The 13,826-nt window shown below is 42.6% G+C and overlaps 1 protein-coding gene across 1 annotated transcript in view; it reads right to left on the reverse strand.

Moving 5' to 3' along the window:
* The window catches only part of CLMP (CXADR like cell adhesion molecule), a 42,893-nt gene extending 33,064 nt beyond the window's left edge, over positions 1 to 9,829 (reverse strand). The window contains exon 1 of the mRNA XM_074162493.1: positions 9,481 to 9,829. Within this exon, the coding sequence (XP_074018594.1) occupies positions 9,481 to 9,508 (28 nt within the window). The 5' untranslated portion in view covers positions 9,509 to 9,829. The remainder of the gene's footprint in view (positions 1 to 9,480) is intronic.
* Positions 9,830 to 13,826: the final 3,997 nt, after the last annotated feature.

Raw genomic sequence — 13,826 nt, forward strand, 5'->3', positions numbered from 1 at the left:
AGGCATCAAAACAGGTAATGCCACAAAAACCTCAGAGCTAATGACCAGGAATTCTTTGAAGGCCTCAGAACAAGAATAACGCCAAATTGCTCACCTGGAATTGAATTTCTGAACTTTGCTGACAAAATGTACACGGTCTGCTTTGTGCTCAAGTGGGAAATAATATCCAGTGTTTGTACGTTACAGCAGCATCAGTTCTACAAAGAGACACACCGGTCTTCCCTTCCAGGAAAGGAGGTGAAGCTGGTACAGGCAGCTCTCAGTGACATCCAACCCCAGGCAGAACAGAATAAACACAGGAAAATGAACACCACTAGGACCTCCTTCACCCAGATCACCCATGCATATCATTCCCACTTTAAAAGGGGATGGCCATAGATCCTCCCTCACCACATGAAGCCTTCATTTGATGCTGCTTTTGAAATCTGCTAAGGTCCAGCATGTGACTCCCATTGTATATTGACTCAGGTTCCTCAATATCTGGCTCCTAACATCAGACCAGGTCTGCTGCTCATCACCATTAGTACCATGTAAAACAGTCTCCCCAGTGTTTGCAGAGCCCTGGTCACAGCTAAGGCTTTTAACAAGTACTATAAAGCAAATAAAGAAAGCAGTTGCTAATAATAAACCCTACACTCAGCAGGCCCAGCTTCACTCACAGCCTAGTGCAGTATGACTAAGGAAATGAAAGGCTTCACTAAGTGTGATTGAAAGCTGTGACACCATTTTAAGACTGTTTTTACACTCCAGCAGGCTGAAGTAATGCTACCAGAGACATCTGAAAATAAGGTAGTGCTCCAGCTTCCACTGGCAATCGTGTCTTGCTTTGTTTTTCAAAGGACACAATAGCTCTTAGGCTCACCACTGGATAAAACACACCACACCGAATTCTTCACTTCACCTACCTAGAAGTCAGTCAAGTTCCCTCAGCAGACTCCCGTTTCCCATTTTGAGCACACTAAGCTGTTTGCTTTCCACGAGCAGTACTTTCGCATGCTCATGTCTTACAAGACCCACAGAGCATTTAGCAGACATTCACCGAAGCTGCATGTTGCTGCACTGAAATGAGTCCTAGTGCCAGTTAACGCCTGGGGAAAATGAAGCAATTTCCTTAATATTACTCAACAAGGCAGGATCAGCAGCAGGATTCCCAGCACCCCGCCAGACACTGGCCTCGAGTCTCACTTCAGCAGATTTGCTCTGGAATTACCCTACCACAGCAGAGCTCCCAATCTGGCGCTGTACCTTTTTTCTGCAGAGGTTTGATAAACTGTCCTTTGTTCAGAAAAAAAAGCCCTGATGTTGGAGAACGTGGCTCCTTTTTCCTCTTGTCCCTGGAATTGTGATTGGAAATAATTGGAAGTGTCACTGGAAGTAATCAGAAGTGACAGTCCCTGGGCTATAAGGCTTTTGCTTCAAGTCTAACGATCCCCCCCGCAAAACAAAACCTAAATTTAAACAATGAAGTCATAAAGTGATTTGCCTTCAAGGTTGAAAACCCTGCAATATTTTTTTTAAACAAAAAAAAAAAAAAGGAAGTGCCTGACTCTGTTTTAGTTCAATATTCAAGGCTTGCTGTGTTATATGAAATATTTCCACCACACACAGAAAACCACCCCACCATTTCCTGGCACTCTGCAGCCCTACCCTACAGATAAAGCTTCGTATCTATATTAAACATTTCTATGGCCTTTAAAATTTTATCAACCCTTTAAGAAAAAAAAAAATAGCCTAAGCAGTTTGAGTTATAAGACTCAGCCAGCATGCATCTAAAATATTCCAAATACTAGAAAACCACCTAATTTCAGTATTTTTGCTGAGGCACAAAGAGGGGAAGGGAATGGAGCCACTCTTTTTCCACAATGCAGTTCTGGAAAGGCTGCTTATCAACCTAGTTTGTGCTGAATGCCATCCAGGCACATAGGGAAAGGCAGTCTCTGCTCAAAAGAACTTACAGCCTCAATAACCAAAGAGTAAAAGGCATAAGGAAGCAGAAAAAGAGCTAAAGGGACCAACACAACTTGCCAAGACCTAGAACAGAGCAGGGAACTGCATCCAGATTCCCAGCCCATGTATCGACCACTCTCTAGTACTTGCCTGAGGTGTTGCTTTTTTTTTTTTAACCTTTTTTACCTTTACTCCAGCAAAGCACACCTTTTCCTTCTACAAAACAGCCTTTGAGAGGCATTGCCACTGTCAGAGTACAATATTGTTAGTTACTACACAACTGCTGCTAGTTAAAAGATTATAAGGGGGATTATCTGAGTGAATGCTGGGGCATATGCTCCAAGACAGACATACCAATATATTCCCCTTTATCAAAAGGCCCAGGGAAGGACAGGAGACTCCCACCTATCATTTAGCGTAGCTGGCTTCCAGGTTCTGCTCTGCCAAGCAACTCTGCAAAATAGACACTTAACTACAAGTGATTACTCCACAGGTATACAACAACTGGAAAGACTAGATTCTCCTGTTATACGCAGAAGTAATTCAGATACTAAACACACACGGCCCAGAATTTCCTCTCTGTTGAGGGTTCTTCTGGTAACACAGCAGTCATTCACACCATGAGGGGAGCTCCTCTACATATCAGTACTAAAAAGCCATTTATACTTTATGAAGTATCTTATTACAAAATAAGGATAAGTCAAACCTTCCCATTGCTTCAAAGTCACCCCTCCAGATAGCAGCTCAAGGACCTCTGCTTGATAAATTGTACATAATTGATTTGCTGTTGTTCAGTGATGTGCTCATCACTACTTCTACCCACATTTGAGGACATACTCAAAGGGAAATGACTTTAAGTCAGAGCTGCACGGGTTCTAGACTTAACAGCTATCTTGCCTTTAGGCAGCGTGCACCCACCTGTACCTTAACTTCCTCCTGTTAGATGGGCTTTATATACTTCTCTAACCAATATGGCCCTATCGGACTGAGTTACTCAAAGGTTTATATAAGTGTGATACTTAACCACAAAGGATGCTACACAAGTAGCAGCATTATGGTAGACCAAACGCAGTCTAGTCATGGTCATCAGTTGCCTCTAACTGTGCACGCTCCATTTCAAAAGACTGTTTCCAGGAGAGCAGCCTCCCTTCTGCCAATGCATATTATAAGCACAACAAAATTTTCACTGACCTTTTCCTACCAAAGGCAATTAAACTGCAGGCACTATGCTGAACTTCAACCTTTCTTCCTCATCAGTTGGGAACAAGTCACATGCACTAAGGCTTCATTCTTCAGCCACAAAAACGGATGGCAGCTAGACAGGAGAAAAGACAGCCTGGAAATATACTGTAATGTATATTGATTCTTGTGGGACAGCAATTCTGACATCATGAATCTGGGTCTGGCCCATTAAGAGAAATGCTGAGTTACACATTTGCCTTTCAAAACCACCAAATGCTTTCCATAGAGAAGATGGAGCAGGAGATGAGGACAGGACTTGTTTCATGATCGTCTATCACACATCATGATCTTCTATCACACATTCACCACCTTCAATGCATCTTCCAATTGCTCAGTACTCATTGTAATGAAAACCTAGAGCTACCTAATTAGTCATACGAAGAAACCAAGGTACCAAAAAAGTGGCTTGAGAAAAGCCTATCAATGGTGCTTTGCCGAGGCAGGGCAGTATCCACCCTCCTCATCACCCAGTTGCTTTTTCTAGTACTTTGTGAGCTCCTGGGGAAAAGGACCAGCTTTATACAGCGTTGCTAACCCACTGCTAGAGCTCCCAGTCACTATTGCATACACCTTCTCTGTGTTCTGCCCAGGGAAAAGGGTGTTTTAGACAAGGTTTGAACCCCAGTCTGGCAGAGGTGGGCTGCTGTTATTCCACAATACTCGGCAATACTGAAGCAGCAGATTGAAGATAGACCAAGAGAGAAATGCTCTTGGTTCTGTTGACTTCTCACTTCTGTTGACTTTACTTCCCATCACTTCACACGTTTTCCATTGCTGTGCTTCCTGCGTAGCCATTTCTGGATCCTCCACTATCCTGTCATTTGAGTATCTATTCACAGACCTCAGTGACCTGACTTCACCCTTGGCTTTTTGCTGGGCCACTTGTGTAAACTAACCGTTTCTAAAAACAGATGAAGAAACAGCTTTGGGGGAAAAAAAAAGACCCATTCATCTTTTCAACAGGGCACCGCCAAGTTCCCACTGCACCCAAAGTAGCCTCTTTTGTAGCACATTAGTGCACATAAGATATTCACAATATGGTGTGCACACGAGCCAAGCTTTCTCTGCAAGTGTATAAAATACATTGCAGATACACAAGCAGTGACTACTGCCCTGGCTAACACAGGGGACTGATACAGCTAGAAAGCTAAGGTATGGTTTGACTAAGGCTGTGGGGACTATTTCTGAAGGGAAAAGGCACAGAAAGCATCTTGGAGCACCCCACTTCGTTGGTACTAGACACACTTAGTGCAACCTTTCAGCATGGTGTAGCAGACACTTACACACAAAAGATTATTCAAATACACACAAGCCTTTATCAGAGTGACTGTTTACATTTTCTTTTCAGGCAGCTCCTGAAAACTCAAACAAATCCCAGATTGCAAGCCTGCTAAGTTCCCCATAAAGCCCTGTATTTGCCTTGAGGAAAACAGGGGCAGTTGTTGTGATCCTGAGGATAAACATCAGGATATCTCCAGCCAGTTGTGCAATGACATTTCTGGGAAGCTTGTGCTGCTCTTACACAAAATGTCCTTCTGAAGTGGGCCAGAGTACCCCACAGAAACAGACCACTAATTCTACGTGGAGGAGACAAGACCCAGGGTGGGCACAAAGGCAAAACACCAGTTGTTCTCCATGGGAAAACAGAACTCCTCAGCTATTTCCCATAAAATGAATTCGTCTTCAGAATTTCAACTCAACTTTGGCATGCCACTTTTCCTCATTCTGGAAAGTTGCCTTTTTCCCTCCTTTTCCTCCCCTTGGTAATATGGGGAAAAACAGAAAGGATCAAAGTAACCCCCCAAAAAATATTTTTTTAAAAGATGCTAAAAATCCAAACTATTTCATATAAAACAAAGCACTTCTACAGAAAAATAAGCCATTTCTCATCAAGTGTCTTGACAGAAAGTATTTGATGAAAACCATCCATGGCTTGAGAAGAATTTTAGTGTCTCACAAGGAGTGTTAACCCTGATATCCTGCCAGATAGCAACTCACTCAATTATGTCTCACTCCTTTGAACTCCCCCCTGGAGTGCCAAATGGATACACTGCTTTGCTGCCTTTCCTTAGGTATTCTTAAGAGATCTATTAAAGAGCTCTTTGCCCTGTCCTAGAACTAAATTCACACTACTCTAACAGGCTGAATCTTGCCTACAGTTGATGTTTTGTTGACTGCTTTCGGAGTGTTCATGACAGAAATGAATTGTCAATTACATGAAGCTGTCCTTGGGAGTAAAGTCTTTTGAGCCAAATAACACCAAGTCACCTGCATTCCATCAGAATCCAATGAAGGAAAGAGAAGGTGAAATACACACGAAGTCACACACAAAATCCCTTTTCACAGCTGCAGGTTTTTCTTTTTGTACTCCACTCCTGAGCCAAGGCTTTGTTTTTGTTAAGTGCTGTAAAAAGATGGGGCAAACCCCTTGTCCCACCAAGCTTTTAAGTACCATGAAGCAAACAAAGGCAGAGGAGCCATGAGAAAACTAGGAAATAACAAGTGTCTTATATATTGGTAGTTATCGCTGAGAAACTCAGGAAATACCCAGAAAAATCAGCAGAAATAAAAGATCCATCAGCTTAGTTCTCAGGTTGCTTAAACCAGTCTCCCTTGCTTTTTACTAGTTCCAGGTTGAAGCATTCCATTAAAATGTAAAGCTTCCCAGTAATCTCACTGGGAGCAGGAGTATTTTATTTTTTTGAAATAATGCTGCAGTGGTTCTTGGCTTTGCTGGAGTGTAGCATTGCAAGGGCTTAGGGAGAAGGATCTCAAGGAGATGTGATAGGGCACACTGCAGGTTGCCTGTGCAGGAGAGAAGGCCAGACTCAGCCTACTACAGCACAGCCTCAGGCTGACCTACTGCTGCTGAACACTGCAGAGCTGCTTCCGTATCATCACGGATTTTCGAGCTAGAAGTCGGGTGAATACCTAGGCAAATGCAGGCTGTCAGACCCAATTGCTCATGCCAACAGGCACTGGAAGGATCCGCACCATAACCTTTTTCCCAGTGAGACAATCAGAGTCTTGGTGTTCAATGCAGCAACCGGATACCCCTGGGACAGAGCTATAGGAGAGTCACTGACCTCAGAGCTTAGAAAGCAGAGCTCTGCTGCACCACTACAAAAGGAACTTTTGCTATTACAGCTGCGCCCACTCTAGAAACTCCCTGTATAACATCCCAATTCTAACACACTGAACACATCTTTGTCAGATAATCATAAGCCAGACTAAAAGGGCATTGAGGTGAGCAACCCCTAACGCTAATGTAAAGATTCACTGCCAATTGCAGGACACCAGGAAGCTGGGTGACAGATTTGGCTTGGCACATGTACTGTTTTTAATCTTGAACCCCTTGGTTTCTGAAGGGCCAAGCACATACACCAACCAACAAGTGAAGAAAAAGCACATTATACCAGTGTAAGAGCCAGGCATACAAGCATCACCCCCATGTGAACATATTTGATTACAAGAAAAATTAGCTTTGTACTTTACTGGAAGGCTCATTAAAAATATCCAAACACTTGGAGAGGGTGAAAGAAGGCAAAAGGAGAATTCCAGCACCTGGAAATTTAAACCAATTCAGTAAAACATTTAAATGAAAACATTTGCTGGATTTTTACTGGCTGAGAAACACAACATTCTATTGTGAAGTTTTTACACTCAGTAGTGAAGAATCACAGATATTTCCCTTGGAAAATTCCATTCTGATTTTTAAGAGTGCAGTGTGTGACACAAGGAGTTTGAAACAATTTTGACCAGCTGTGGGCTGAGATGAGAATCAGATGTCAACCACTTACATGTAGGCACACACATTAGCACACATCACCTTCCACTCCTCACCCCTTCCTTTTTCATTTACCCAGCCTTTACCAGGGGAGGAAGCATGGTCATGCTCTTGCCCACACTTTAGGAACATCTTTCATCTTGTCTTGTTTTAAAAGTCTCCTTAAAACTAATTGTCTCCTGTTTCCTGTCTCCTCACTTGCCCCAGAGAGGCAAACAGTGTAAGATACAAGGACTGTATATATTAGGCATGCTATTAGTATGTTAAATAATGAAAACTCAAAGCAGGCAACCTCCCTTTCAAGTTTGCTTGGCTTCTCTCAACCCTTATTTCCACATTAGCCTTTCACTTTATCAGCAAGAAGAGCAAGCCATCATTGGCATTTCCATAGCTTTTTACTGCAGAAAATCAATTAGACTTTCCTCTAACAAATGAGATTCCCCTGACTCCTTGTTTTCAGGACTATATAGGAACAGGGAATCACAACACTTCCTTGCTTTTCTCTACAACACGCTCCTAATGTTGGTGAATGAAGCTGAACACAGAGCAGAAAGACCAAGTTATCTGTTGACAAGGCTGGAAAAGCCTGGGCAAGACATGGGCAGTACAATGACTAATGGAGTACACCAGGAAACATAACATTCCGGGGTTTTAAGCTTTGGGAAACCACTTATCCTCCCATCACCAGTGCCTGGAGAACTCCCACAGAGAAGGTGAGAAACTCAACACATGGGTGAAAGCATTAGCTGTTGAGGGCAGGGATTGTCTTTTATTTTGCGTTACCAGCATACTGAAGATGCCTAGGTGCCAAAGACATCAGAATAATGATAGCCCCTCTTCTGTTTCATAAAAGCAGCACTCATCATCCAAAGGTAAATTGTCATTACACTGCAGCCAAAAGCATCTTTTCTCTGGCAACAGCTTATTCCTTTTGCTCCGAACCGTCAACATATAGGAATATCCAGCAGCTGAACAGGGTGGCAGACCAAAGACTGTAGTTCCATTTGCCTCCATCAGTGAGGTAAGCAACCGACCCTTCTGTCCCTTAATTTCCACAGAGCAGCCTTCCTGGCCATTGCTGCAGGGCTGACCCAGCCCAGACACCTCTGGCAGAAGCCTAACTGTTCTTTCTAGCCTTGCAGTCTCATCTCCTGGAGTCTTCTTTGAACACTGTCTCCACCACATTGAGACACAAATGGCCAAGGCAGATGTGCAGGGGGGACAAACTGCTGCTTGCACTCCCCTGCAGGTTCTGCAGCATGTCCAAGCCCCCTGTTACACTCCTCCAGATAAAACCTTTGCTAACAGCAATCCCTGGAGTAAAAGTCTTTTCTACAATTTATTCAGCAGCTCTACAAATGCTGCTTGTCTTTCAGATATATAGAAATCTGGCTAGTCCATGTTCCACACCTGCAAGACTTCAGGAACAGGGCTGTTCCCTACAACATTTCTTTATAGTTGTCCAAAAACTCTATTCTACCTGTGCCCAGCCGCATCGGTACACCACCCTGTGGGGCTCAACTCTTCCCAGGGAATCGAAGACCAACCCACTTTTTCACACCTGTACCCAGGTTCCTGGGAGACAGGAGGACCCAGGAATCAGCCTTTGCCCAAGCACAACAGAATTCAAAGCTGTCTGCCTGTCAGCACTATCTCATGAGCAGAATGGAGACAGAAGCTCACTCATCACATTACAGTGCCTCTGGAGACGCAGAAACCCAGGCTGCTTCTGAGTCAGTCTTGTAGGCAAGCCCCCTCAAAGACCTCAGGGCTGCAAACTCTTTTCTCCATAGGCTATGGCTTTAACAAACAGCTCTCTTCAGCCCTTCTCTCTTCACTCTCCTTTAATGTCTCCTTTCTTGTTCACTGCTCCTTTCCTATTCAATCTCCGCTCCTCTCCTATTCAACAGTCAACCTGTACCTCTTTTCTTTCCCTTCCTTCAGCAGCCCTTTTTCTTCCCATTTCTTGCCTTCCCCCTTTATCTCTCTTCTCCCATCCTTCCCCCCCAACTTCTCCCTCTTGCACTTCAACACATCTGTTTCTAATCTTAAGCATCAACTGCAAACAATAACCTCTTTTTATTTTAAAATCTGAATGTTAAATGCCCAAGCAAACCAAAACAGAGTTAAACAAATTTGACACTATGCCTGAAACAAAGACATTTTGTTCACCTTGTTTTGAGAAAGAGGTTCAAGTCCCTCGCTAGTTCATTGCTTAAAAGCACTGCCCTCTTTAAACAAGAAACATACATTCCAAAAGGAGTCTGTTTAACCACCACTTTTAAAAAACAAATCCAGATATTAAAAGAACTCTGGCTACCAACCTGCTAATAAAGCAACAAGAAAAGCATCGGAACCTAAACACCACTGAAATTGGAGTTTTCCCTAAAAGTTTTCTGTACAAATCCCTTTCTCTCCCTCATCAGAAATGAATTTCAGTCATGCAGAGAGGGCGCATGGAAGTTTGATTAAAAACACTAAACAAAACCCAAAAGCCAACCTACCTAAAAAGAGAATTGGAAGTGCAGACATTCCGTCTCCAAGCAAGAGGGACTTTTCCTCCCTTTTTCTTCCTTTCTCCCAGGAACAGCAGGCAGACCTGCACAGGATTCAAAGGAACGCCTCTGGAATGCACTGAGCGTAATTGCATCCATGTGCCAGAAAAATAACCAACTTCACTCTTTCTTCCCTTCTGCTATTCATCTCCTTGCCCATATTCCATCCAGATTCAGTGAGAGCTTTTAGATCTCTGCAGCTGGTAATTCGGGCCCTGGAGTTTCTGGAAAAGAAGAGACAGAGGCAGCGCAGCAAGGAGTTCGCATCTACGGCAGCATAGAACAATTTTGCTTGTCTGAAAAGGAGAGAAGCAGGGGAAAACACTGTGCTCAATGTTCACCACATGGCTGCCTCCCAGAAGAGCCCCTCCCTACCATCAGCTGGGATTAATAGTGAAGACCAGTCATGTGGGTGAGGTACAGCTAATTTCTAGCAATAATACACATATTTACCTTGGAGGGAGAAACAAGAGGATTTCTCTAGTGTCAAAACAGTTAAGTTTGGAGGCAGTAAAAATCCAGCATGGAAAAAAAAATCAGATTCGTCACTCAAGGGCTAAAGAGAGACTCTCAGAAAAAAAGCACACATGCTCTTCAGAATGGTAAACACACTCACATGCATACATTATTTTTATTCCCTTTTGTAGCTAGTAAATTGCAGAATTAAAGCTTTTAGTCTTACAGCAATACTTTCTCCATTTGCTTCATGGCTTTCTTTCCGAGTTTTTAAGAGAGAAAAAAATTCTAAAAATTGATTTAATTTTGCATTTTATCTGTGCTTCATTGATGAGAGAAAAAGCTAAATCAAGCAGAAATTGGTTGTCTTCGTTTAGTGACTGCTATGGGATGCAACTTATAACTCACTCCCAAAAGGCATTTTAAGGCAGCCCGAGAGACCTTTACAGCCCATCTTCAGCTTCGCCCTCCTGCAGTCAGCAAGTGAGCAAGTTTTAAAAACTAGCTCAGGCACTTCATTCCATTTCTGCCATCACAGCAGTGGAAAAACCCCTCTGTTTCTGTAAGAAGGATCAAATGTGGTAGGGAATATTCACAGAAGATGACTTGGACCATCTACTGAGCTGAACCAGCCAGAACAGAACTTTTTTTATTCTTTAGTGAAACACGTATACATCTTGCTGCTCAAACAAGGCCACGGAAACAGTGATGTTTTACACATACGCATATACACAACTGTTGTGATCTCTTGCACTTCACACACACACTCTGGTGATGCTTACCTTTATATCCGTATACCCTAGGATACAGCTGCTTTTCAGAAAAGCAAAGCACTTCCAGCCAGCCTTCTTGGGAATATTACAGCAACTATAAAACCATTCAAGAAGCTGAGTAAGCATCTGGGTGTTGCCACAGCTATACAGATACCAAACCGCCACTAGTTAGTTTAAATCTGCTGAAGTGCATCTACATGAGCAGCAACAGCATATTTTCCTAAAAAACAGGCATACTCAAAGAAACGTCCACCATACACAGCCCAGTGAAACAAAATTACCCATCTTGTGCAACCTGGGGCCAAAAGAAAGCTTTGGAAGACATAACAAAAATTCTTTCCCTTAGGAACACTTAGGAAATTATTTCCAAGACCTAAGAGAAAGAGCAGGCCATATGCAAGGCCGCCAGCCTGTGGTTTGAGACCTCAGACTTCAGTTACAAGTTCTCTTGTTATCTCCCTGTGTAACCCCATCTACACATATTTTCTACATACCTCCCTTCTAAAATCAGGGATAGCATGCTTCTCTCCTCTCCCTCTTCAGGGATCAAAACAAACACAGGATCTTTATTAAATCCACAATGAATCCACACTATGCTTAAAAGCTCTTAATTTCAGTACAAGCTTTTCAAGCATTTACTGGAAGACAAGATACACCACTATCCTGGACAAAATCAGACCTAGATTCAGGCAGATCCCATGACAGAGAAATAACATGGATAAAAATGATCCTTGTGCATCCTGTCTCATGTAAGTTCATTTGCTCCCAGCCTCAGACAGAAACAAAAGCAGCATTTGGCTCCTCCTCTCCAAAACAGCTGTTCTCTCTGTAACAGTGAGAAAATATGTTAAAAGAGCATATTCAACTAATATAGACTGATGAGACAAAAGCAATAACTATCAGGTGAATGTAACAATTCCTACAGAGCAGTTGTACCTATCCCATCCACCCATATCTTAAGAGCCCATTCCTTCACAACTTTTCCTGGCACACTTGACCAAACAAGCTGCTGGTTTTCAAACAGCTGAACGGATCTGAGAGAACACCATTGATTTTCAGTGCAGGACATAAATCAATGGAGAAAAGTGCATTTAATCCCTTCCCCCGCTCTCCAGAAGCCAAGCAGCACTGAGCTTGTCTCTCTGCATTACCAGTCTGACAGAAGATGTCCCACGCTATGCTGGAAATACCCAGCGTGCTGCTTGGCTTTAATAGAATCAATGCATCAGAAAGCAAGACAGAGAGAAGTGTTGTCACCCCGCACTCAGTGCCCAGCCTCCACCGAAACCCACAGAGCCTGGATGGCTGAGGGATGTACACAGAGGAGGAGGGGGATGTGGAGAATGAAAGAGGAGGCCATGCATGCAAAATCTCCTCTTTATCATCTCAGATAAGCCGTTCCACAGCCTACAGTCACATTGTCCCTTCAGGAAGCTCCTCAAGAGCAAGCTATGCTTTGGGGTTCAGTGGGGATTCTCCCTCTGGTGTTCGTAGCCATTATGGCAGGGGTATCTGCCTTGTTTGTGTAACAGCTCCCGTGAGAGGCTAGTAAGGGCTGGTGTAAGTACATACAAGGACACCCATGGCACATCCTCTCACGACCCTGTTTGAGGGAACAGGTCCTCTCTGCAGCACACTATTTTTCCAGAAGGGACAAATTCTTCTAGCAGGCTTCTAAATACTTTCACCTGTCTCTATATAATGCCAGCACAGCATGGGAGATCATGCACTTCTCAGCAGGGAGAACAGCGAGAGACAGAAACTGGTGTGTGATATCATAAGCATTAAAGAAAAAGGTTTCATGAAATACCTTTATAAACTGAGTTAGGTTTTCAGGGTTCCTATACTGCTGTTGACAGGTTCTGACTTTGAAGTCTAGGGTAGGTTCAGATTAAAATACCTGTATACAAATGCCCATAGAAATCTTCATGAGCCACCGACCAGCTTTTTGGAGGTCCTCCCTCCCTCTCAGCTTCTGCCCCTATCACATTTACACAAGCAATCTTTTTCAGGAAAACAGGCTCTCTTAAATCTGCACGTCCCAAGAGCCTGCTCAGCCTTTGTTAGCTTGTTCCTGCACCTCAAGCAGTAGAAACATCCAGAGGGTAACCTTTCCTTAAGCCGTAAAGATTTGTTTCTCTATCACATTAAGCTCTATTTTCCTGCAGAACTGCTATTTCATAGTAGTAACACAGAATGTTGCTACTCAGCTACCCTCTTGTGTTGATTCTTTATTAAGTCTGTTGTCTGAGACTCCCAATACAAACTTATCTCACTCTGTTTAAATTATTTAAGCAGCTTACTGATACAGCCAGGAGAAGAACAAGGTTCATCCACCAGGAGAGCCAAAAGAGCACTTTGATTCTCTTGAGCAAAACCATATTCTGTTCAGCTTTGGCTTTGCAACTGAAAAAAGCACAAAAGAACAATCTGACAAAGGAAAAACAAACTACACAAACCAACTAGTGTCTAAATGAGAAAAATAAAAACAGACAACAAGGAATATTAGGATAATAAATAAGACCTTTCACAGAGATTTGTATTCACAATAAGCCATTAGTGAATAAAGGTTCCTTTACATGAGCACTCAAATATTGACTTATAAACCAGTTGTTGTTTAAGAAGCTCTCATCTCCCAAACAGGCTTCAATAATTGAACATAAAAGCACTATTAGTCATTTAGTATTAGTAAAACATCTCAGTTCAACAAGCCTTTGCACTCAGTGTTAGTAAATGTATCTCAGAAAAAAACAACTAACCAAAGAAGAGCTCCTTGAAGCTGTAACTAGTTTGAGGTGCCTCAGTCACCACAGTGTAGTACTCCAATATTTATTTTTATGTTTGTTTTATAGGAATACACCCTTACACTTTTAAAGATAGCCTTACTTTTAATATAATTCCATAACTAAACTCTGCATTTATACTTTGAATAAAAAAATGAAAGAGTTCCTCACACACAGAAAGCATTTTTAATCTTAAATAACTTTTAAGCTGTTACAATAGTTAAAAGCTTAGAACAAAAAGTACTTATATTGTACTATTAACTTATAATAAAATGTAAGCTAG

This window comes from Numenius arquata, chromosome 22, assembly GCF_964106895.1.
Source record: "Numenius arquata chromosome 22, bNumArq3.hap1.1, whole genome shotgun sequence".
Classification (NCBI taxonomy): domain Eukaryota; kingdom Metazoa; phylum Chordata; class Aves; order Charadriiformes; family Scolopacidae; genus Numenius; species Numenius arquata.